Source organism: Haliaeetus leucocephalus, unplaced genomic scaffold, assembly GCF_000737465.1.
Source record: "Haliaeetus leucocephalus isolate CR32 unplaced genomic scaffold, Haliaeetus_leucocephalus-4.0 Scaffold339, whole genome shotgun sequence".
Lineage (NCBI taxonomy): Eukaryota > Metazoa > Chordata > Aves > Accipitriformes > Accipitridae > Haliaeetus > Haliaeetus leucocephalus.
The window spans coordinates 20,551,007-20,576,519 of NW_010972775.1; the positions used below are offsets into that span (position 1 = coordinate 20,551,007).

Consider the following 25,513-nt stretch of genomic DNA (forward strand, 5'->3'; position numbering starts at 1 on the left):
ATCAGTAGGATTTCTGCAAAGAACCAAGCGTGTGTACATGGATCATGCATCGGTCCCTGCTCACGAGGAGTGTTTGAGAGTATTAATATCACCGCTTGTCCACTGCCTTTCAGGACTTGATCATTCAGGGTACGATCCAATCTCTGCTTAACATATTGCTATAGAAACCTGCTGACAGTGATATTAAAGCTATCAAACTTACAAGCAAATGCTTGACAGCACCATGTAAACTCTCCCAAAGCTGAAAAAATAAACTTTTGTCCTAAACATTTGGCAAAACTGGGCTGGCAGTTGGTGGAAGTCCTGGATGGATGCAGCTGCTGAACTTTACCCGGCCATAAGACACGTCTGACAGCAGAACTGTACAAACAGCTTCTTTTCACAGAGCTTGTTTGATTTCACCATCTCACAGAAAGTCTTGTCAGCTGGGAGGCCGAGGCGAGGAACAAGAGAAAATGAGAGCAGATTAACATTTTAAATAAACAAACATCGCACGTAACAGGCGGTGCAATTCGTTCCAGTGTTGGAGGAGAGAGAATTGAAAAGGAGTCGCTTTTGAAGGGCATCTTTCACATGGTTTTAAAGTAGGGATAAAGCAGCTTTGCAGTGAGTGGGAGAATTAGCCCCAAGACTAAACTATAACAAAATACAAACGCTTGGATGCATTTGAGCAACAGGCAGATATCCAGCAGCTCTGCCAGGTAACCTGCCTGCCCACCACAGCCGGAGCCCAGCTCACTGTAGCCATGCCCCAGCAAGCCCAGGAGCTGCTTTCAGCTTTTCTGCTCTGAAGGGAATCCCCAAAAACCCTAATTTTTGCTACCGGAGAAGAACTACAGGCCAGCAATTCTGCCACAACTACTTACCATTGGTGCAGGTTTCATTTGTTACACAGGAGCCACCAAGGAGGCTGAAACCTTCTTTACACTTGAGGCAGTTTCCACTGGAGCCCTCGCAGGCTGAGCAGTGGTCATCACACCTGGGGACAGAGACCCTGCTGCGGTCTGAACCAGCACCAACACCCCGACCCCAGCCATCTAAAATGGGCTGTCAGCCAGAAAACATATCTGCCGGCACTGCAACATCCAGACTGAACTGGAGGATATGGAAAATGGTGAATCTGAAGCTTGAAAAGTTATGGAAGCCCTGGGAAAAATGGGCTCGGTGGTGCCAGCTCGATGCCCAGTGACAGCTAGTGACATCCCAAAAGCGCTCACCTGCTAGGAAGGCTCAGCAGGACATGCACCTGTCCTCCCAGCAATCCCAGTTAGAAAAAGGGTTGTGAGCGGATGCTGTGCTGCTCCCATCTGTTTGCTCAGGGAAAAGAGCCCAACAGCTCTGCATCCTGCCTGGGGACAGTGGCCTGTGGAGGCCATACCCAAAATCCCTGGGAAGGGATGCTTGTCCCTTGTTCCTCCCTGCTGGAGAGCAGATGCAGGTGAGTGAAACCTTGGGCAGGCAGGGACTGTGTTGTGCATTCCCAAGTCACCTTTAATCCTTCCCTTTCATGCTCGCTTTAACGAGGCTGAATCCACTCCCACTCCCCACTTAAAGCGCAGAGTGCCTGAGAGTGGGAGCAAATTGCTGCCTCCCGGCAACTCCCCATCTCCTGCACGCAGCCCCCATGCTGGGCCAAGAAGCAGGCGAACGCTCCTCCAACATGGCCAAGGGGCGAACAGAGCAGGTTTGATTGAAAGCTAGAATATTTACCTAAACATTACTGTTCCTCCCACACCTCCTCCAAAGGGCCTAGGGCCAGGGCTGAGCCCCTTCCACTGTAGCCCTAAGACATCTTGGCTGGCTGGCTCTGGCAGGGGAGCGTGCAGCTTTGCTGCTCTTAAATCTATAGGGCAGGGGTGTGTGAGGTCCAGCCCCATGGCTACCCTGGCTCCCTCATTCCTATTTTAATTTCCCTGGTAAACAGCTCCAGCTGTGAGCTGTTTCAGCATTTATTTTTTTTTTATCATCCCTGCCAGTGCTCCCCATTAGTCCCAGCTTTGCTCCAGTCACAACTGGGGAGGCAACGTACTTCTTGCAGACTTTGTTGGGCAGCCCGTGGCTGTCGGCAGGGTAGAAGCCCTCGCGGCAGGTGGGGACACAGCGCCAGTGGGGTGCAGAGGCCTCGGGAGCACAGGGTGCACAGTCCTCCTCGCCCGGCCCTGCGGGGACAAGGGAGAGGGTAGATGACGTGGGTGGTTTTGGAGACAGGGGCCACGTCACACCAGCGTGACCACAGCCTCGCATGAGATGGGGGGCACTGGCTCGGCTCTGCCCCATTCGTGCCTGGGACTAAACAAGCTGCTTGTTGTGCCACCAGGGTCCTGCATGGTTGCTTGGCTCCTACACCAAAAAACCCAGCTCCCATCTCAAAAAACCCATCCACGAGCCAGTGTCCTGCCCCTCTGCAGAGCCAAGAGCTGGCCATAGGGGCTCGGCAGGGGACAGCACATCAGAATCCCCTCCGGGGCATCAGCCACTGCTCCCAAGCATGCACAGGTTTAGTTTTCCCATCCTACGCAGAGTAAAATGTGGAAAAAGAGATGCTAAATTGGGCTGCGGAGTAGCTGGAGGAGGGAAGGGCTCGGGAGAGGCACTGAGAAAGCAGAGGGCCCCACTCTGACGCCGGTGCATTGCAGCTGGACAGCAAACCTCAGTGATGGAGGTGGTATTATTAGAGGCCTTCCACGCACCAGGCTTGAGAAATGGTTATGCAGGAAAAGGAGACAAGAAAAGGCTTGAAAAATAATTGTGGTGAAGTACATTTACACTGACTGGAATAAGAATTAGAAGGGAAGTAATTTTCTTAAGGGATTAAGAGCCCATTCCCTTCCACGCTTGCCAACAAGATCAATAAATATTTTGGATTTAGTCTTAGGAAATTGCCCATGTATGATAGATGAGATTCACGCCACTGAACATGAATTGTCTAGAGATCATATTATCATCAGATCTATGACGATTTCGAGGGCAGACACAAACATTAACAATGGAAAATGATTGGACTTTCAAGAAGTGAAAAAGGCAGGATTTGAAGGGAACGCCAAGTGACTTCGGGCGGTGGGGGGAAGCCAGCAGCGGCCAGCCTGGCCCCGCAGGGCAGCTGGGATAACGCGCCTTGGCTGCCTGACATTTTTATACACTGCAAAGCCATCTTCCATCACTCCAAGAGGGTTTTACGGCCTCCCCTGCAACCTTATTAAGCTAAAACACCTGGCTTCAGAGGGATTGGGAAATAAAGAATGGCTCTAATAAAAATGTAAAAACTCCCTAAAAACCTTTCTAATATGAATATATTCCCGGCACCTCGCAGGATGTGCTGGAGAGCCGGGATTGCTTCCCCTCTGGCACACTCTGCCTTGGCTAGGGATGGGTACGGTGGGCATCGGCTCTTGATGCATGAGGGTTTTGGGGTTTTGCATGGGGATGCTGTGGGGTGAAGGATGTACCTGTGCCGGCGGGGCAGGTCTCACACCGCCGGGGCTCCTGGCTGAGGTACATGGCGGGCTGGCACTCCGGCACACAGCTCTCTCCTGCCAGGCTGCCAGGAAAGCAGAGAGGACATTTGCACCTAAAACTACCGGCTCTGGGAACTCGACCCAGCCTGTCCCCATCTCCATATCCCCCAGTGCCTACAGCCTGCAGTGCAGGAGGTGTTGGAAAGCCAAACAGTGCTTCAGGAGAAATTAAGTCCTGCCTGGACCAAAGGGATGGGATGGCTGCAGGTTCCTGAATTAAGTGTCCAGGAGGAAATAAATTATTTTTTCCCATGGGCAGCCAGCCAGGCTCTCCCAAAGACCTTTTGCACCAGGAGGCTCCCCAGCATAAAAGGAAATTGGTTCAGTGCTGAGGCTGGGCCGGTGCTGCTTCACAGGGACGATTTGAAGTCCTGGCTTAAAAGGATATTGGACAATAAAAAGCAAGTGCTGTGCGGATTATGTCTGACAAGTGCCTCCACTTTTGCTTTTCTGAGGGAGTAGATAATCTTTTGGCAGCAGCAATTTCTTTGTCTGACAGAGCCCCGCTGCTACACCGTGGCTCTGGCTCACTTACAGCCCCTGAATGATACAAACTGCTACAGGATCATACTTCCACGTGCACTTTGGGATGGAGAAGAGCTTCTCCCCAGTGCTGACGCTGCTCATCAGCACAGCCGGGCGCTGCATCCCAAAGGAGCTGCAGGGCCAGCAGCAAGGGCACCTGGTGCTCCTCACAGGGTCAGGGCTGCTCTGCCTGCACCCACATTGCTGGAAAACCACTATCTTATACTAGCCCCACTCAACAGGTACATCAGATAAAATTTTCCTGTGTGGATGAAGCTGAAGGAAAAGTTTCTGCACTTGCAGGGAGCATTTTCAGCCCGCCTGGAGCAGCCTAGCCCGGTACTGGCTCTGCCAGGTGAGCAAAACCAAGCACCCAGTTTGGCTGGGACGTCTCTGACAGAGCCACCTGAGACTTGGGAGGAAATGTGCGCTTTGCAATGTGCAGTGTAAAAGTTTTCATTGCTTTTTTCCCCACATTTGAGATGCTGTGATGCTGGGAGCTGCTCTGGTCGCAGGCCACCAAATTTGGATGAGCACTTCTGAGCCCGCAGCACAGCACTTACCCTGGCAAGAGCTGGAGAAAAGCAAATTAAATTTCAGTCGTGCTTTTCAGCTAAGAAAGGGACACGAATCACCACCTTTAAATTCCCAGACCTCCGGCACTCTGCACCACAGCTGTCATACCATGGAAGCAGGATCTCAGGTCTTTAACTAATTGACTTTCTAATTTCCCATTGGTTTTCCCAAATTTAAACCATAGGTACCAATGCTGCAGGTATAAACTCCTCCCGTGCTGTTGTTTTACCTGAATCCATCTTTGCATGCAGTACATTTGTCTGCTTCACCGACACATTTTTTACAGCTTTGATGACATTTCAGACAGCGTTTCTGACCTTTCAAAAAACAAAGTGAGGCAGGGAGAATAAAACCTGGACAGTGATTTGCAAGCAGCAAGTCAGAGCTGCAAAGCCCCGCTGCACCCCAGCGCCAGCTCCCCAGGGCAGAGAAGCACGTCCTCCACCCCTATGAGTGCCTGCTATTGCAGATGACCTTATCTGTCATTGCTTGCTAAGAAGAAATATGCTTTGCAGGCAGCTAGGATCATTAATTACAGACTTCTAATTAAGAGCTGAGTTGAGCGCCTCAGCTTTGCACCACCCTCTGAACACCGAGAGGTTTTCCTCCTCCCTTCACTGTGCAAAGCAGGTTGAGGGGGGAAATTCAAAGCCAATACTCAAAAATCAAGGTGTTTTCTCCACCCATAGCACTTAAAATAGAAGCAATCCCTGCATATCCTCATGCTACAGCTTGCAAGTGATAAGCATCCTTACGTTCCTCGGCGTAAAACCCAGGTGGACACAGCACCACACAGGTGCTCATCTCCTGGTGATGGTAGAGGCTCCGCTTGCATGCTGTGCACTGGGTAGGTCCCCTCCCGACGCAGCGCTCGCAGCCCTTGTAGCACCGGCGGCACCTCCGGGCACCTTTGTCGCCGAAAAACCCCGCAGGGCATGAGCTCACGCACATCCTGAGGAAGGAATCGAGAGCACCCGGGCTTTGGTGCCAACGCCAGCTGCGTCCCAGCAGTCAGGCACCCGTTGCTGTCCCCTTGCCGGCAGCGTTCGGGTTGTCCCCTAGCCTTGGTGGCATTTACTTCTTAAGATTTAGGGTGTCTTGAACATCGTGGCTCTGTAATAAAGAGCCAGGGACTCTCTTGGCCAGCAACCCCAACTATGGGTAAACTTTCCCTGTGCCAGCCCAAGAGATTGAGGAGTGGAAACCCCAACTCCAGAAGTGATTTGGCACCTCAGCTAGCTGTCCCTTGGGAAGGGTGACCCCAGCCAGTGAAACCAATGCTTCTTCCCCAGCATGATTATATGGCCAAGGTCCATCAGGAGTCTCCAGCTCTGTGTCCCCCACCTCACCATACCCTAGTCCAGGGCAGGGATCCCCACACCTCCTCCTCCCTCCATTTTATCTCTCATACGCTTCTTTCTCTGTGCAAACATCTATCACCCATGATGCGGTGCGAGCCTTGGGGAAAGGTGCTGCTACCGCCCGGGGACCCTGTGGGGACACCCCACCACCCCTCACCTGCCGGTTTTCATGCTGCCCAGGCTGTAGTGGATGCAGTTCAAGCACTGGTCGGCGTTAGGGCCATCGCAGCCCTGGTCACCGCACTCAGGGTGGCACAGACCTGGGAAGGGAGAGACCAGCTCAGCGAGGGGAGAGGCTGAGCATCCCCCAGACCCCGCTGCCAGGGTGCTCTGAGCACACCCGCCCTGGACCGATGGATGCGGGGAAGGGGCTGGGGACCCTCCACCTATCTTATCCTATATCTATTATCTTATAGATCGTATATATCTTATCTATCCTATGGAGCGGCATGGCTCTGGGTTCTGGGCTCTCCTCCAGCTCATCCTCCCCAGTGTGAATCTTATCTGGCCATCCTCTGGCTGAACACCCTGGTGCAGAAGCGGCTTTGAAAGAGGGGCCGGACCCACTCCTCGGGGACCGTCAGGGACGCCCGCCCGTGCCCGTGCTGGGGCGGAAGATGGGCAGAGGAGCTTTTTTTACTCCTCAGACAGCTGCACCACCAATTTGTGGTGGGAGTGTTGGGATGGGGCGTTTTGCTACCTTCTAATTTCACCATCCTACTGCCCCATGCCGGCCACAGGCACTGCTCCTCCCAGCCCGCCTTGGCCCCAGGCAGGATCAGGCCTTGTGGTTCCCCCAGTTTATCTGGGTTTGCGTTTTCCCAGATGCTTCGAGGGGGACAACACAGCAGCCTGGTTAGCGCTTACCTGTGTACTCCTCCTCCTCCTCTGCCACCTCCACGTGGCTCTGCAGGAAAGCAGCTCTCGATGGCTCCATCTCTGATGCCGACACCTCCAGCGTCCTCCCGCGGGACTGGGGGCTGCCCAGCGCGGTGTAGGGGTGCTCGGCCGTCCCATAGAAGAGGAGGCTCCATTCCTTCAGCTTCCCTGTGGGGCAGGCACAATGTCATGATCCCGCTCCCCATGCCACTCCTCCCCAGGGGACCTGGGTTTGGGGGAAGCAGGAGGATGATGGACCGGACCATCAGGGCTTCACCACTGGCTCAGCAATGCAGAAGCAAACAACAAACATCCAGAAATGTTCATGAGCCTCTGAGCTCCCAGCCCGCATGAATGCAGCCATTTAAGGCACCTACAAGGGTTTTTTTTATTCTATAACTCGTCTGACGAACCACAGCATCACCATAGCCTTCATGCTCAACGTGCGGAGAGAACCATTAACTTTAAAAGCTCCATAATGGAGGATTATTTCTGTCTGATAAAAGCTGCCCAGCACACGCTGGATTATTTCTCGCTTCTGTTGTTCCAGCCACCCACCTATCCTACATGTCAGAGGTCTGAGCCTGGTGTCCCCTGAAATGCTGTGGAGGCCACCAGAGCCTGTGCTGCACCGGGGGGCTGGGGACCCCCCATGGCCTTACACCCATGCTGGGGTCCTCCCCAACCCACACTGCTTTGGGGAGGGGGTCCAAAAAACACTGCTGCTTCTTTCCAGCACTGTTTTTCTTTCAATTCCCCATCAACACGAGTCACTTCACACCCGTGGCATGCTCAGCTTTAACTACTAATCCCTGCATTTCCAGGAAGGGCTTAAAATTTCCAACACCCAAATCTCTTGGCTCTCTGAAAGGGCTAAGAGGACCCACCTGCTGCAAGCGAGCAGCGCCGGTGTGGAGCCTGTGAAGGGGCAAGCTTGGGCAGCATCAGCCAGGGAAGAGCTCAGCCATGTGCCTCCACCAAAAGAATTAAATTTGCTGTAAATCTAAAATGTCCTGCGTGAGGAAAGCCCGGGTTGCATAGCACTGATGCTGGGGATGCAGCAGTGCCAGTGACAGGACACGTATAGTATTTAATTGGTATTAAATTAACCAATTTAATTGGTTTAATTTAATGGTCTTAAATTAACATTTAATACCTGTTTCTGCCACGGGCTGGGAACATCGTCCCTCTTTTTCCTCCCACTTTGCCCTCTTTGCTTCAAACATGGTGCAGACCCTTTGCAGAGGGTGACTTAATGCACTCATTTTCATTTCATTTTGCAAAGCCAGGTAAAGCCCTGACGCCTGTGAGGGGTTCAGAAACACCCACCGCAAACCGTAAATACAGGGGGAAAAGCAGCTCCGTGGGCGCTTTGCTGCTTCTCCCCAAGTTCAAAAGATTTTGGGTGAAGGCAGCAAACAGAAACACTTTCTGCACAATGAACCCCCACGTGCACCTCCCGCCAGAAAGTTGTGTGGGAGAGGTTTTTAATATACTCCTGGCTTTCTATCAGTGAGCGTGTGGATTTTAACACCCCCGCAATGCACGCCAGCCCCAGGCAGGGTGCTTCATGCCCCACTGCCACCAGCCGGTAAGGCGGCTGCCCCTTCCCGGTGGGGCTGGATCCCGCCAGCCCGGCTCCTTTGCCGGGAAGGGGTCAGGCAGCAGGCGGCCAAGCCGGGGAGGGGGGAATACAGTGGGGTTGGGGACATGCAGGGGGCCAGGCTGAGCCCAGCCACCCCCCACCAGTGCAGTGGCAGCCCAGGGAGGATGTCCGTCCGTCTGCAGCCGGAGGGGCATCGTCCCCTTGTGCTGTTGCACAACCAGCCCACGCGCCAGATGTCCCAGAAGCGAAGCAAAACAAACAAACAACAATTACAGCTCTTGGGTTTCCTCGTTTTGACTCATTATGGTTTAATTTTGGAAACCTGGCTCTTGGTTGCAACTAGTTTGCTGGTGGGAGAAAACCCGCTCCTGGCTCAGCCAGACCAGCAGCCTCCTGCACTCAGGGCTGAGTTTTATTCCCATTTTTGAAAAATTTGGGCAATACAATTTTGCTGAAGACCGTAAAACTCACAGCTAAAGTTATGGCCAAGTGAAGCAGCCTGCAAAGAGCTTTTGGGGCGAGGGGGACCAGCAGGCACTGGGGACATGGGTGCTGGGGGACTCTTACCTTGCACTGCAGGGTTGCGCACTTGGGATGGTGTGTCGTGGATCTCCAGGGTCCACTCCCCTGCTGCCCGCTCCCCCCAGCAGTGGACGGTCATGAACTCCCAGCCCTTGAACCCCTCGTTGGAGTGGTCGAACACCCTGCAACGGTAATGCCGTGCATCAAGAAGTGTGACTTTGAATGTCTTATTTAATTGGAAAATGTAGATAGGTAATTAAGGACTTTAGGGATCCTTGCATGCACCCACCCTTGCATGGAACCCTCCTGCAGCTGAGACCTGAGCATGTCCCGCACCTTCCCAAAAAACTCGACCAAACTTGCAGCAACCCCCTAAACGAGGATGCTGCCCAGCCTAGGCACATGCTGGCTCTGGCTGCTCTTACCTCCTGGCAAGGAGCTGTGACCTGGTCCCCGCTGGAGAGATGAGGCTGATCTGGAGGTCACCTCGGCGTGGGTGCGAGATGCTAAGCCGCACCACGACATGCTCCAAGTAGAGCACGTGCTGGTCACGGTGCTCAGCGCAGGCGCTGCTGAGGGTGCTGGTGCGCAGCACATGGTCCGCACGGATGTACCTGCCAGGGATGGGCAAAGCATTATGCTGGGGACAACAGTGCTCCCCGGTTCCCAGCAGCATGGACACCCAGTTGTATTTCAATCCAGTCTCCTACTGTTTCATGGCAAAAATTATCTCATCCTCCATTGCAACACAGTGTCCTAGCATGGGAATTTGCTGAATTGCTTGATGGTAATGAGATGGGTTTGAACTGCCTCTAAGATCTATGCCTTATGGGCTGCAAGGGCGCTGCTTTATTATAATTATCAGCGCAACGTTCCTCTTTGGGTTGTAATTAGTGTCTCTATCAGATAAATAGTTTCATGAACACACTTGGCTCCAAATTCATTCCTGCTTTGCATACGCAAGTCTTTCCGAAGGAACTGCTTTTCTGATGAACAACTCAGCTTGCTCTACAGCCAGGCAGTGGTAAACCAGGAGGGTCCATTTGGTCAGATCCCTGATCCCACCCTTTAACATAGCAGGGACAGACCTACCGGGGATGAGATGTGAACCTAAGCTGGTTTGAAGCTGAAGCCAAATTCAAAGCAACCCCAGGCACTGGATATTTGGGAACCCTTGCAACAAAGCACCAGTTTTTGGTGTCTTCCATCAAGACGAGGTGTTCGGTGGAAGAGGGAAGAGAGCCCAACACATCACCACTCATGTAGGACCCAGCGGGCAAGTTGGTTTTGGTCTCTCACTGTCAGCCCTCAAAAATTCCCTGCTGATCACCCGCCTGGGAAGCAAAAGCATGGAAAGGGCAAAAATAAATCACCCACCATCAAAGCTGGTCCCGGAGAGCCCCCACGGGACCTGCCCCAAGCTGAGCCATAGGCACAGACCCTAGGTGGGCACTTCTGGGTCAATAAGCAGACCTTGGGGTGACAGTGAAGGTTGCTCTGACTGTAAAATCCATGAAAAACACCTCGCCTGCAGATGGGCTTGCTCTGGCCACCCCAACTCCTAATTTCCCTTTCCAAATGCTGGGACAGCAGCTGAGCCTTTGCATCACAAGAATCAGCTCCACCAAAGCTCCTTCCAAGTGGCCATGTGCCCCAGGAGAGCCCCTCCACCTCACAACACTCACTTGGGCACCCTGTCCAGGCTTCCCACGCAGATGTGCTGGGGAGGGACTGCCTTCCACTTCTTGGCTTCCATCACAATAGCGTCTGCATCCACCAGACCAAAGCCATATAGATGGCTAACTGGAAAGAGAGAAGACTCAGAAACCCACTGCCTTCCAAGCAGGGGCCAGCAGCAACTCCTCAGAGCTTGGTGGAGCATCTTCCACTCATCGGGGAAGGCACAGAGTTGATCCTGTTGGATATAAGGCGCTCCAACACATGGAGCTCATCATCCTGCCCGAGTTACACCCCAAATCCACACTGTCACCATGGAAAACCCATTGCCAGGAGCAACCCACCAAAAGCAGCAGTCAACACTGCAGCTTAGGAGAGCCTCCACCAAGCAAGGCTTCCAAACCTCCACCAAGCAAAGCTTCCAAGCCTCCACCAAGCAAAGCTTCCAAGCCTCCACCAACCAAGGCTTCCAAGCCTCCACCAAGAAATGCTTCCAAGCATCTCGCCCCACGAATTACTGCCCTCTCCTCTCTCCACTCAACTGCCTGATGGTAGGAGCACCTAAGCCAGCTGGGAGTGGACATCCAGGGTGAATGCTCCCACGAGAGAAGCTCTGGGGACCTTTACTTTCCCTTTCATGGCCATTTTCACCACGCTGCCTCCAACCCCGTGGCCACTCACCTTTATGCCCCGCACCGTTGGTCTTCCAGTCGGCCGCTCGCAGGTGCACTGGCCGTGAGGTTTTGACCAGCAGATGCTGGACGTCCCTCCAGGTGAGCAGGGGGCTGCAACAACACATGGCTCATGGGATGGCTCTGCTGCTCCCAGTCTTCTCAGCAGCAGCAGGGACCCCCATTAGATTAACCCCCCCCGCAAAACCTCTTTCTTTCTCCAAAAGAGCATGAATCAATGATTTAAATGCTGATGCCCTGCCTGGAGGTTGGCCATCATTTGGGGCACCCCAGCAGAGGGGAATGTCCCAGGGAGGGATGCCATGTGCCCACAGGCATTGCAGGATTTATTCCTGGTCAAGGGTATTTAGCTCTCGTGCTCTGGGGTATAACTGGAACAAATCAGGAAGGTTTTCCCCATTTCCTTGTAGGAGACTGGGAATGAAGCAGATCCTGAGGCAGGGTACCGGGCTCAGCAGCTTGCTGATACACGATGCTGAGCAAACCTTTCCTCTATAGGAATAAGAGCAAAAATTGCTGGAAGAAAACCTGGGTTGCTCATTTAACAGAAAAATGAAACCCAAAGTGTTTCCAACCCCCCCCCCAGGCTGGGTTTGCATGAGATTTGTGTGTTCAGGGTGCTGCACGCTGAGCGCTGTGTGCTTTTGAGCCTCCCCCAAGACCCCAGCCCAGGGATACTGCTGAAGAATTTTCCACGCTTTTCTTACAGTCAGTTCTTCAGCATCTCAAGCTAGGATTTATATTGCTCTCGAGCAACATTTAAGAAAAGAAATTCAATTTATTCCTTCTCATGATAATGGAGTGTCTGAGCACCAAGCTCTGGTACTTAATGTTGCGTTTTATGCCTCAACTAAACAATTCAAAAATTACATCTAAAGCTCTTAATATATTTTGTAATGAAAACAGCATCTCCGGAAACATGATCACCCAACCTGGGCACTGGGATTAAACCAGAGGAGAGGGACTGGAGCTGACACGCCATGATCGCCATCCCTGGACGTGAACATAGCACTGCCCTGCAGCTTATTCCCAGCCTTATTTTTATTTCCAACCCATAAAACCAATAATAATAGTGAGAAGCTCAAGAGAAGATGCTCCATGGAGCAACATGGGCATGCCCAAGGGGTGAGCCTGGTCCACCACGGAGGCTGCTCCTGGCCTGGGGGACCAGGATGGGACCAGGATGGGACCAGGATGGGACCAGGATGGGGACAAGAGGCAAAGAGTGGCTCATTTGAACCAGGGAGCATGTCACTGCTGGTCACACCATGTGGGTTTTTGACATTATGCAAAAGTAGCGCGTTTCCCCCAGAAATGAAACACTTGCTGAAGACCATCACTTCTACAGACATTTTCCATTTTCTGTGATGTTTTCTGACATTTTTTTTCCAGGAAGTATTTATAAAACTCCTGTTGGAGCCAGCTGTCAGTGGCTTCAATGCACCAAATGAAAAGCCTGACTTATCTCACCAACCCCAACTTTTCAACAGATGGCAACAAGTGAAGAATTAGCTCAATAAAACACCTGCAGGAAGATTAGATGCAAAACAACAATGCTGTATCAAACCTTGCCAAAAAGGAGCAATTTAGAATAACTTTGCCCCATTTTGAGTTGCTCCAGAGTTAAAAGAAAACACCTTTCTTCTTTTGCTTGCCAGGTACTAAACATGGAAGCATTTCCCCCTCAAGCCAGCGGCAAGGTTACACTTACTTTGCCTCCAAAGCCAAGGCGATGATGCCTGCGACCATGGGGGCAGACACAGAGGTGCCGGTGTGGCCATCCGTGCAACGGTGCCGGAGGTCCGTGGTGACCTGCAGAGAGAGGAGCTGCAGCCCCTGCGCTGCCGGAGATGCTGCTGGCGCAGGTGCTACCCCGCCGAGCACTCCAGGTTTGCTTGGGATGCTGCCAGCGGGGAGCAGAGCCTGCAGGTACCCAAGCCCTGCCATGGGTCCCACGCCGTTGGGGTGCTCTGAGCCCCCTCAAAATGAGCTGCAGATACATTTGGTGCATGAGAAAACACCCCTGCTTACATTTTCCTTTGTTCAAAGGTGCAAAAACTATTTAAAGGGGGGAAAAAAGGCAATTTTGCTGTGGGTCAGCTGGAGGAAAAGCCATGGATGGAGTGGTGTGAGCAGGGCAGGGTTGGCATGGGTATGCACCCATGGGTGCATATTGAGCCGTGCCATGTTAAACACTTTCCTTAAAAGCTCCAGTTCCTGGTGTCAGGCAAGAATTTCCATTTGCATGGGGGGAAAAAAAAAAAGCCATTTCCAGCTTTTTTGTTTCAGGGGAGAGCATGATGCTTGGGTACCAAAAGCTTGGAGAGAGGAGCTGGGCAAAGAGATGCTTTGTCAGTTACATTTTTAAAAGGCTTCTGGGTTTTGGGTTAATCTGGTAATTTTTGGAGGTGGGGGGGGCAGGACATGCCACCCCATTTCTCCCCGAGGTGCCCCTGGAAGCTGCTTTTTTGCCCAGTGATGCTCCAGCAGCCCCGGGCTGGTGCTGGCCTCAGCCATGCAAATGCTCCTTAGTGCCATGCAAATGGCCCCAAGGAGGCACTCAGATTCTGGAAATCAATCTTTTAGGGGCCAAACAAATCACTCTTGAATTAAAAAAAAAATCGACTTGTAAAAAACCATTTTTGTCAAAAAACTAATTTGGGTCGAAAACTCCCTCCCAGCTCGGGTAAGGTGCCATGCCGGTGGGGGACATTTTACTGCCTGAGGTTCGGATGATGCACAGGGATATCATTAACAAAAGGCCTTGCTGTGATGAGACCACAGCAGCTGTTGGAACAGGGCAAATACAGCCTGGGTGGCAGGGAAAACCAGGCTGATCCACACGTGCATACACTTTCTGGCAATTCCTGGGGTGTGAACCCCGTTTGGGGTTGCCATATCCCTGCCAAACACCTCCATCCTCCCTCTTTTCTTTCCGTCTCACACTAAAAATGCTCAAAATTCCCTTTTTATAAGCACAGGACAGCAAACAGGACCTTTGGGGGACAGGTAAATATTTGCATGGGTATTTATGCAAACCTCCAGCCCTTTCACCTATTTACCAGGGAAAACGCCACATCCCTGAGCTCTTCCCAAGGCCCAGAGCAATTCTGGCCCCACCATAAAAAAGCACAAGCAAAACCCACCGCAGGGCTAAGGGCAAAGCCCGGCTCTTACAAGTGAGCCATCATCCAGCCCAGCCATGCAGAAAACATCCAGGGGATGCTGCCCCACTTGGCATCAGGGTAAAACTTACTATTTTCCGCTCATAAAAAGCCCCACTGCTGTAGGTGGTGGCGAGGGTGGAGGCGCACTCCTCCAGGTACCAGGGCTTGTAGCCATTCTCAGTGGTGCTGCTGATGGAGATGGTGTAGATGCTGTTGGTGTAGCCGTCGCAGGAGCAGTAGTCACCTTCTCTGCCGCCGTTCCCCGACGCCCAGACGAAAATGGACCCCAGGCCCCTGCGGCCCTGTGGGGAGAGAGGGGACAGGGGGTGAGAGGAGGCATTTGTTTGTCCAGGGTGAGAGGCTATCTCGGCACAGGGAGGAGGGGGCAGCCCTCCCTAGCATCGGGATGCTGTTGCTAAGCCTGATTTTTGGGACTGGATGTAAGGTTTGGTGAGGGTGGAAGGATGGGTCCCATCCTGTCCAGCGCTCAGCCCCCACAAACGTGCCCCTCGGCTCAGCCAGCCCCAGTTTTACAGGCAGTGACTCCCCGCGAGGATGGGAGAGCCTCCAGCGACAGGGATTTTGGCATCTTCTGTGGGCTCTCCTGGGAGAAAACATCTGGGGTGCTCAGAGTGAGGCAGTAACACCAGCATGGCACTTTCTGAGGTGCAGGGATGGCCCCATGGGAGGAACTGACAGGCAGCCCCCCGAAACCCATGTCTCCCTCTCCCTGAGCCTGCAAAGCCCCTCATGACCCCCCCCCAAACCATCAGAAACCTTCCCCCAGCCTATCTGCTAGTTTCCTTTTGTTTGTTTTCTATTTTTAAATCCCAGCCTTTTCTCCCCCCTCCATTGTTTGGCAGGAACATCTGATGGAGCCATCCCCACCAGGTACAGCTGCGGGAGCTCACCGGGAATTGGGGGGGCGGGAGGAGTGCACCAGCCACACGGACCTCCCCAGAGCCGGGGGAAAATCCCGCCCAGCAGCGGCGGCCGTGCTGCCAACGAGGGGCCCCTAACGAAGCTGATGGCGCGGGGGCGAACCGCTCCATCCTCCATCCAAACCACTGCCAGGGCACTGGGGTGCCTGCACCCCCAGAAATAACCCAGCCCCATGGGGGTTCACAAACAGGGTGCCGCGGTCCCAACAGAGGATTTTTGGTGACCCAAGGGGGTTCAGGGCAGGAAATGAAGTGGCTGGTTCGCTTCCCTGCCCCATAAGGCAGGGCTCTCCGAGGAGGGCGGCACGCTGCCGGGCTTGGCAGGCGATGGAAGCACACGATGGTGGAGCAGCCCCATCGTCCCCACAGCTACTCCTGCCACGGAGAGATTTCGGCACTAGCCTGGGCAGATCTGGTGTTTACCTCCCTCCCACTGCTCTGCAGCAGCTTCCTCCACAAAAAATAATAATAATAAAAAAGCAGCTTTGCTCCAGAGGAATTCACTGGGATTTATTGTGGGTTTTAAGCGCCAGGGGGAGAGGGATGGTTTATTACCTGTCTCGCCCTCCTCCTGGGGCAGAGGCTCTCTGAGCTGACCCTGCCTCTGGATACACAGGCTAAGTCAGGCTCTTTCCTTACTTTATGAAAGTTTTCATTATCTGGGCTGCCTCCCAGCCAAACTGGGTGGGTATTTCCCTAGCAAAGATTTAATAGAGCTGTCTGGAGCTCTGCAAGAAAAATTGCAATTGCAAAGGGAATTATTGCCCTGCCCCGCATCATGGGGAGCTCGACCCAGCTCGCCAGCCCACCAAGTCTGCTGCTGGCATCTCCAGTCCTCTTTCCAGGGTTTCCTGGATCTCCAAGGCGGCAGCATCCCAGCCCACGTGCTCAGCGCAGGCAGCGACCATCCAGCTCTCCAACACTAAAATCCACCCGCCTCCAAGGACCAGCCCTTCTGCCTGCAACCCAGGCTTTCCTAAATTGCTAATTGGAGGAATAAAACCAGGCACCAATTGCCGAAGGCGTGTTGAGACGTAGCAATGATTTCGACTGGGATATGTAGACAGGGAGTCCAGACCTCCCTTGCATCCTGCACCCCGGGCATCGCCGCCATGGGTGCCAAGAAAGGCTGCTTGGTCCTGATCCAAATCCACAGCACCGGGATGCCTGGGCAGGGCTGCGCTGGAGGAAAGCGGGTTCAGAACCAGCACGGTTGCACGAGGACACAAACAGGCACATAAAGTGACACTACAGCAATGCACATCTAACACCTGACAGTGTTTCCCAGTGGAACGAGAGCTCACTGTGTATTGCACTCCCTGGGACTGGAAAAAAACCGATGCTTTTGCTTTGCTCTCAAACACGCAACTACCAAGGTTTCCGCGAGCAGACCCCAAACACCCAACTTCTTTATTTGCCATCCTCCTAAGCCAACGCAATGCTGGCAAGGGGCTCCTGGCCACTACAAAACCTGGATCTGGGCATCATTTAAACCAGGGAAACCCTCCCTGGCCAAGACTGGGGATGATCTGGCTCACCCCAGCAGCACATCGGTCAGATACGAGATGCACAGCATCTTGGCACAATGCTGCCGGGGCTTGGGTGTTTGCCCAGCAGCACTCCATGAGAGCCTAGGATAAATATCCCCTCGTTAGCTTGGGAACTAATAAGGTGTGGCTGGAGGTGCAAGAAACAAGATGATAAATTAGCCCAGCGCAGTCCTATCGCTAATAGATAAAGTTTATTTTAATGTTTCCATTAAAAAGTCAATGTTAAGGATTTATAACTCAGTTACAGCTGTTTGCTTGGGCTAAAGGTGGCAGCCAACTATCTGCTTGCAGCTTTCCTCGTTATTTAAGAAGAAGTCAGCAATTAAGAGTTGTGCATGCAGGATAGTGGGTGCCACAAACACGGGTGGCAGCAGAGGGTCTGATGTCCCCTGGGAGACAGAAGCGAGCATCCCGAAACAGCGGGGCTGTGCTGGTCAAGTACCCTGCTGCCACCCATTTGCTTCCGCATGGAAAAATAAGGTCTAAAAAGCAGCTTGTTCCCCCGTATTTACATGACATGAACTCCCCGGCACTTCAATGGATTCCTCGGCAGGCTCACCGCCCCGGCAGGAAATCAAGTAAATAGTGGGAAAAACACTCCACCCTATTTTTAGATAACAGGCAGGCTGCGTCGCCCCGGCCCGCAGCTGCCCCAAATCACGGTGCGCTGCGAGAAGAGGCAGCACAAGCAGGAGTGGAGGCAGGGAGTGAAGTGGGGTGAGTTTCAAAGCCCAGCCTGGGGCTGCCGGCGGAAAAACCCCAACCCCAAATTTGCCAAAGAACCCGGGGGACACCCGCTGCAGAGCCCCGAGCCGCCATGACACTTACCCGCGGCGCCCGCCAAGCTGCCACGAAAAGTCTTTTTCCCGATGCTTTTAGCCAATATTGGGCATTTTTTAAAAGCACCCAAAAAGAGAAGGGGTGCAGGAAGGCCAGGGCATCTCCACTGGGAATTGACAGCTGTCAGTCATGTGTGACGTCAGCTGAACCCTCTCACTGGAGGACTTCAGAGAGAATAATCTGAATTTTTTCTGTGCCTCCATGGCCGGATCCTGTGGCGGCACCCGCGTCCCCCCGCCGGCCATGACACAGCCGCTCATTCTGGGTGGAAAACCAGGGAAATGCTTAGTGTGATGGAGACCCCCAGGAGAGGATACCAGGGGCCTGGGGAGGGTGAAGGAGGGGGGATGGAGATGCCAGGGGTGGCCACTTCCCTCTGCGCCGGCACCCAGGGGGACATTTTGAGGTGCAAAGTCACCCCCCCCAAGAACCGCTTTGGGTTTCTCAGCCCGGCAGAGCTTCACAACTCAACCTGGGGCCTGCCTGCTCTGCCGGAGCTCTGCCCGGCGGCCAGCGCTGCCGGATGCTCCTGCCGGGGCCGGCCGTGCCAAGGGGTCCCACCAGGGCCGCGCCATCGCCGGGCACCTCCCGCCGTCACCGCCCTCAGCCGCAAAATCCACCGGAGCTCTTAGGGATGCCGGGGAAAACTAGGAAAAATTAGAGATGATTCGCCCCCCTCCCCGCCCCGCCCCAGCCCTAGTGTTGGCATCGCCTCGGGGGGGCCGGGCCGCCCGTCCCCGCACCAGACCCCGGGCCGGCCGCGGCCCCGGCACACGTTCCCCACAGGGCAGGAGGAGGAGGGCGAGCGCATCTGGGCGCTGCGGGATCCACACCTTTTTAATGCCATGCTCAAAAGCCTGTTTGGCCAATAGACCAGGTCCATCAACTGTCTTCCCATCATCATCTGGCCCCCAGCTCGCGCTGTAAATGTCAATGTAATCGGGTCTGATGCCAAGCGACTTCGCTTCAACAACATCTGTTACATCGCCATCTAACATACGAATGCCTAAAAGCACAAAAACATCAGACATTAGGGCTTAATGGCTTGGATGAAAGTGTGAGGATTGCAATCAAAGGGCTTTGTTAACGGTGGCGGAAACCACACGGCTCAGGCACGCCTGGAATAGCTTCAATCCGCGGCCCCGCACGCTAACGAGCCCGGCAGCGGGATGCTGGGGAGCTATTTTGGAAAGTTTGCTGTGTTGCTGGCTTCATGGCAAGTGATGGAGAGGTGGGGGTTAAAATTTGCTTCCCCTCCATCGGTAGGGATCGGGCGGTGGGAGCGGTGCCACACTCCCTGGCAGCAAAATCCCCCCGCTAAAAACCTTCTCCCCCCGCCGACTTTTAATTAATTAGCTACCTCATTTCTCTACCTGGAAGATAACGGTGTTTCCCGAACGCTCACGGCCCCCTGGCTTCAGGCACACCAGCGGGATGAAGCCTCTCCACACAAGTGGGGACAACAGTGACCGTCCATGAATGCCGTCACTGCCCAACTGATGCCAGTGGTGCCCAGGATGGGGAGAGGCCCCAGGAGAAGCCCCAGGCTGCGGTTTGCACGGCCAAAATCAGAACCAGGACCCCAACCCATGGGGCTGACGGTCCACCTGGGATAACCTCACTTCCAGCCAGGAATGCCAGCAGGCATTGGCTGGGGTGGTTCACAGGCAGAGCCCACCAGCCACGGCGGGACGGGCTGGGGGATTGGTGCACACCCCCAGCCTCCAACTGCTGCAATATGAGGGTTACAAGCCCCTCTGCTCCTCATCGCCCTTTCCGTGCCGGATTTCACCTTCTGCATGGCGGGCAGAGGGTGCCAGGCACCCCAAAGGAGTGCCCAGAAACAGCCCTTGCGGGAGAAGAGATGCTGGAAATTTCAGCATGGTATTTTGCCAGCCAGGGAGAGTCCGGTTTATAAAAATGCATTTCCCCTTCCACATGTATTTTTCCTTAAAGCAAACAAATGCAGGCAGATGTCATTACAGCTGCAGCTGTGCTCTGGACACCAGTCAACTCAAATATCTCTTTCTGACGCTGTCCCCTACCAGCCAAAAACAAGCCTGGAAATATAAAATGAGGGAGCAGAGCAGTTCCCAAAAACTTCCTCTCTTTGTTGTGTTAACAAGAAAACACAAGCAGAAGGGGTGAAAAGCCGAGCCTGGTGTCCAAACCGTGCTCGGCTGCGGCGCAGCAAACAAAACCAGCCAAGGGATGTTTTTTTGTGCTTGCTAAATGCGGGCATGTTCATCAGCAAGCTCAAAGTCAGCTCAAAGTCAACCCAAATTTAGCTTAAAGTCAGCCCAAAGTCAGCCCAAAACAGCTCAAAGCCAACCCAGAGTCAGCCCAGAGCCAGCCCAGAGTGAACTCAAAGCCAGCCCAAAGCCAGCCCAGAGTCGGCCCAAAGCCAACTCAAAGCCAACCCAAAGCCAACCCAGAGACAACCACCCACGATGCAGGAACCCCCCAGTTAAATAATGGGGCAGGAGAGAGCAGGGAAGGATGCTGCAAAATAAATGAGCTCTTTGCCACGCAGGGAGCAATACTGGCCTCCGAAGTGAGCGTTCGAGGAGGGCGGAAAGGAGGAGGAATGGCAAGAGCCCTTTTTGTTTCTTGAGCAGCAATGTATTTTGCCCGGAGCAAATGAAAAGCAACGCAAGAGCGCTGAAGAGCAGCCAGTAAAATTAGATGGTAGCTCTCCGAGTGTGACAAATAGGCTTCCCCAACAAGTTGTGCTCATTAATCGCTGCTTTATTTGCGTAATCCATCTAAAATCACTCTCACTGCAGCTATAGCGCATTTTCCTCCACAATCCCAAACTTGATATGGCTACAAACTTTATTTTTCCCCTTTGCCTGTTCACACTGTGGGAAGCCCACAGCCTCTACCCTCTGCCAGGTGCCTCGCATCACTCGATGCCTCCCCAGCACACCCCCAAGGCAAGGCGTTAAAGGAAGGAAATTAAAATGAGACCCATAGGTCGTTATAAAATCAACAAATAACGCTCATCTCCACGGCTGCTGCGGAGATATGGACTCAAAAAGGAGCATAAAGGCAACAGCCTGATCCTGCATGATGAAAAACTGCCTTAAAGCCCACCAGGAGCTTTGCCTGGCTCTGCTGCTGCTTGGAGATGGTTTTTTAGGGGCAAGAAAACTCTAAGAAGCAAGAAGTCATCCCATGTGCAGGGGGCACAGGGGATGGGATGGGATGGGATGGGATGGGATGGAGGGATGTGCCACAGACTTTACAGCCCCTGCCACTCCCCCATTCACCCTCCCTGGGGTTATTTCTTCCATCGGGGGATTTTCCCGGCATAGGGAACCACTGATGGTGTTTGGCCAGGAGCAGGACTCCTTGCAGACACAACCCTAACGAAACTTCTTCTTGCATGGCCAGCATGAACAAGCCAAGAGAAGGAATTAAGCCCCAAATCCACCCATGAGTGCTTGGGTCTGTGCTCCTGACAATGACTTCTCCTGGCACTGAGGTGGTAGGATGGGTTGCAGTAAAAGCCCCTCTCCCATTCCAGCTGTGCCAAGGACGGGGCTAAAACCCCCGGCGAGGACCCAGCTCCAGGCATTTGTCCCCTGCATGGTTGCACCAGCCACACAGATGGGACACGGCTCTCCCACCCCAGCCCTGACACCCCCGTCTCCCCGGTGGGTGCTATACCAGCCTAGGCTGGCCAGAGCAGCTCCAGCTCAAGCCAGCCTCCAAACCAGCTAGGCTAATGCAAATGAACTCTGTGAGGCTAATTACCATCAGGATCCAATTTGGTAATAAAGATTCATTTGCTTCCCGCACATTGTGTTATTTGAGGGACTGTGCAAAGGTTCCCCCACTCCGTGCAGCTCCGGCCCCCACAGTGTTTTCCCCATGAGGGCATTTTGGGGATACTCCCAGGCCCCGCTCTCCGACCGGCTCATCTGCAGACATTAACCTCGCAAACGAACGGTTTCAGCTCTGAAGCTAAACTGGCGCCACCGACCATAGCAAACGTGGCCCCCCCTGAGAACTGCTGTGGGCTTTTGGGGTGAAATCGCCACATCCTCGATCCACATACATCCTCACGGCAAGGATGCAGCTCAAGCAGAAGGCTTCCCCCCCAAAATACAGGGAGTCCCCTGCACCCCGTGTCACCTATCCTCAGCCAAGCCCCCCTGGGACTTCCTGCAGCCAGGGTACCAAGGAGGAGACTCTCTCCTGGCAATATCTGGGGGTCCAGCATCCCACTACCCACCCTGGGAGCCCATGGGCACGGCCAGGGTGGCCGCAGTCCCCTGGGGGGATGGCGAAGGGCAAGGAAGCCACAGGCAGGCGCCAGCCTCACCTCCGATGCGCGCGTTGTAGGCAATGCCCACAATGCAGTACGAGTTGTTCGCCGCCGCCGCCACTTCCCCCGCGCAGCGAGTGCCATGCCTGCAAAGAGAAATACCCCATGAGCTGATGTCCCGTGGTGAAGGATCCCTCCAGCCAACCCCCACCCAGCACCCAAAAACCAGCTCTGAGGCCAGAGCAGGGGAAGAAAGTGCCCCAAGAGCTGGACAGCCCTTATTCAAAACTCACAGCAAGGACTGGGGGATGGAGGAAATTAATGCAGAAAGCAATCTGCTGTTTGCGTTGTGCACCTAGATGCAATTTGCTCTTTGCTTTTTGCACCTTGATGCAACTTGCTCTTTGCATTTTGCACCTAAGTGCAATTTGCTTTTTGCATCTTGCACTTAAATGCAATCTGCTCTTTGCATTCCCATTTCATTTCCATACATGCCATCATGTGCCCGTCCCGCTTTGATTGAAGCCCAGAAAGTGCATCCAACCTTTGACATCTAAGCCACCCAGCCCGACTCACGTGGTTTAATGCCTGACCATGGCGAGGAAACCCCCTGGTGCATCATTCAATGGCTCAAGGGTTCATCAGCAATTAGCATGATTGCCACAGGCTGGATTTGCATTAAAATGCAATGACTCTGTGCAAAGCCTGTAACGCAGCATCCTCTGCAGTGCTGGGCATGGGGAAAGACCACAGACCTGGAAGACACCCCAGGGGGCAAAACCCCAGCCCCGGGGACCCCCGCACACCCTGGCCACATGGACACCAGCTCCATGGCAATTAGTATCACGTACTTATTCTCATTGCTGGCATCGTAGCGTGGAGTCGGGTCATGGTCGTTCCCATTGACGTCGTAGCTTGCAAGAGGGTCCTGAAAACACGTTGCCACCATTAGATTCAACTTACCAGCACAGCATGAGACTAAATGGCCTCAGCAGCAGCATGGTCCTGCTTCACCCGCAGCTGGTGTGGTGGCTAACGGAGCTGAGCCAGGCAGAAAATGCCATTTTCCCCTTAGTTTCTGACTATTTGCTCAAGATAAATAGTTTTGGGTTGCAGCCCTGTGTGTCTCCCATGGGAAACAACCCGCTACCAAGGGGACAGCTCCTCCAAACCCCAAATCCTGCTGGCTCCAGCAGCCCCCCCCATCCATCTGGGGTTTGAGCTGGGGCTAAGCAGGTTCATGAAGGTTTTTGGCTCTGCCCTGGCAAGCCAGAGGGAGGCGGCTGCTTCCCAGGCAGCTGCAAAGGGAGTTTCCCCCAAACCCTCTTGTCTAAAAACCTTGTTTCCTTCTTAAAAACATCTCGAGGTTTTTTTAAAAAAAAAAATTTTCTTCTAATCTGCCAATGCACAGACTTAAGCTGTGTTTATATGCTGAAATTCTCCATAAATCAATTCACTATGAGGACCAGCCCCAGCCTGTCCAGTCCCAGCCCGTCCAGCCCCCAGCTCACATAGTTTTGCAGGAGGTCGGGGTGGTTCCTCTCTATGCCGTCATCGAGGATGGTGACCACCACGTTTTTGCCGGTGTAGCCCCTCTGCCAGGCTGCCAGGATGTTCATCTCCGACCTGCAGCGACTGCTTTTATCACCGCAGTGCTACGGGGGGAAACACAGCTGCAAAAGGGCTGCAACCCCATTTCAGCCCATCTAAGCAAGCAGCCAGGCTGGGAGCCCATTTAATCAACCAGAAAATATATTTACATCCCACCCCCTGCCATATAACTCGTAGATTTGTTATAACTTCACTCCACTAATCAAAGCCATCCAGCAGCAGTTAATCCAGGCAACACTATCTCCCTATTATTCTTTTCCTCTTCCATTTCAAATACTGCAGGCTCTTTGGTTTTGAAGTGCTCATTTCCTTTCTGTGCTTAATTTTCAATGAATTTCCCTGTCAAATACAGATCGATGAAGCAGGCAGGAGAAAAAATGATATTGTAAATAGATGGTTGCAGCTCTCGGATGGGTAAAATGCATTGGCACTGCAGCTGCGCTGCTCCAAAGCTTTCGCTGCGCAGACCATAACGAGGGGCTGCTAATGAGGGGGAAACATTTTAAACTATTCTCTCTAGTATATCAATTTACAATTTAAAAATCTTGCTGCCAAGCACATTTGCTGATATTAAGGTGTTTCACTACTGGCCAGGCTCAGCAAAGATTGACGATACGTTTGATTAAAAATAACCCCGCCGTAAAGCAGCGGGTTCCTCGCAGGGCGGCGGAGGGGAGATACCCACCAGGTACCACATGTTGGGCCACACTGGGTCGTTGAACGGCAGGGCGTGCGGCTCGCCTCGGACCTGCCTCTTCACCCGCCGCTTCACCTCCTGCTGCTGCAGCCAGTCCACCTGCAAGCAGAGCCGTGGGTCAGCATCGCCCATGGGCACAGAGCCCAGCATCACCTGTGGGCACAGAGCCCGGCATCGCCTGCGGGCTCAGAGCCCGGCATCGCCTGCGGGCTCAGAGCCCAGCATCGCCCACTGAAATGGGATGCGGGATGCGGAAGCTGTGTGAACCGCTGCCTGGACCCAGCCCAGCATCACCAGCAAACCCCCATCTCCTTGGCCAGAGCTGCTGCAGAGACAGAAGCTCCATTTTGGGGGAGAAAGGATGAATGGACAGATGGACATGGCAAGCTCAGCTCTTTGTGGTCTCCAAGCCAGGGGCCAGATTCCTCTCCTGGCGCAGTAAAACCCTTGAGCATAAATAAAGTCGCCTCCAAGCGCGAGCCTAAACCCCCCTGGCTTAACGAAGCACTGAATCACGTGCTGAAGTCCCGCTGGAGACGAACCACATATTTCAGTGTTTAGTCAAAGTGTTGGAGAAGACTCAGGTGCTTGGCTTAATTTTGGGGCTGATCTTTCCCCCCGGCTGGGAGGCAGCAGCAGCAGCAGCTCAGCCCTGAGACTTCACCACCTGGCTCCAGGGCTGCTCATCCTTCGAGCTCCTCTCCTCCTGATAAAATAATAAAATCGGGGGCTTTACCCAAGCAAAACATGTGTTTCCCAAAAATATGGGACAACCACAGACAGCCGTGGCAGGTCTCAGGGAACACAGCTGGCTCCGGAGAGGCGTTTTTGGCACTGGCCGTGGGTGAGGTGGCCTTGGGGCCGACCGCTCTGACGTTTGTTTGCTTTTCAGTGGGACGTGACATGCGAAGACATCAAACGGGAAATGAGCCGGAAAAGGCCAGGATTGGGAAATGCCAGTGTTTGCCTGTGCCGCTGCGGTGGGACCTAAGGTGCTGGTTTGGGAGCAGCCTCATCCCATCCCTGGTGAGTGTGTCCCCCCCCCTAGACTTTTATTGCCCACAAAAAGGGCTCTCCTGCC

General features: G+C 53.5%; 1 protein-coding gene across 1 annotated transcript; it reads right to left on the reverse strand.

The window, feature by feature from the left end:
• Positions 1 to 24,564, reverse strand: PCSK6 (proprotein convertase subtilisin/kexin type 6). The gene is made up of 19 exons (XM_010572052.1): positions 24,421 to 24,564; positions 23,636 to 23,779; positions 22,976 to 23,052; positions 22,182 to 22,270; positions 18,685 to 18,857; positions 14,610 to 14,822; positions 13,065 to 13,165; positions 11,343 to 11,446; positions 10,670 to 10,787; positions 9,410 to 9,598; positions 9,030 to 9,166; positions 6,845 to 7,024; positions 6,135 to 6,237; positions 5,372 to 5,568; positions 4,846 to 4,933; positions 3,447 to 3,538; positions 2,030 to 2,159; positions 867 to 979; positions 1 to 425 (listed from the first exon to the last, which is right to left on the reverse strand). Exons 1-19 carry the CDS (start codon positions 24,562 to 24,564, stop codon positions 328 to 330), a joined length of 2,490 nt encoding a protein of 829 aa, XP_010570354.1. The 3' UTR covers positions 1 to 327.
• Positions 24,565 to 25,513: the final 949 nt, after the last annotated feature.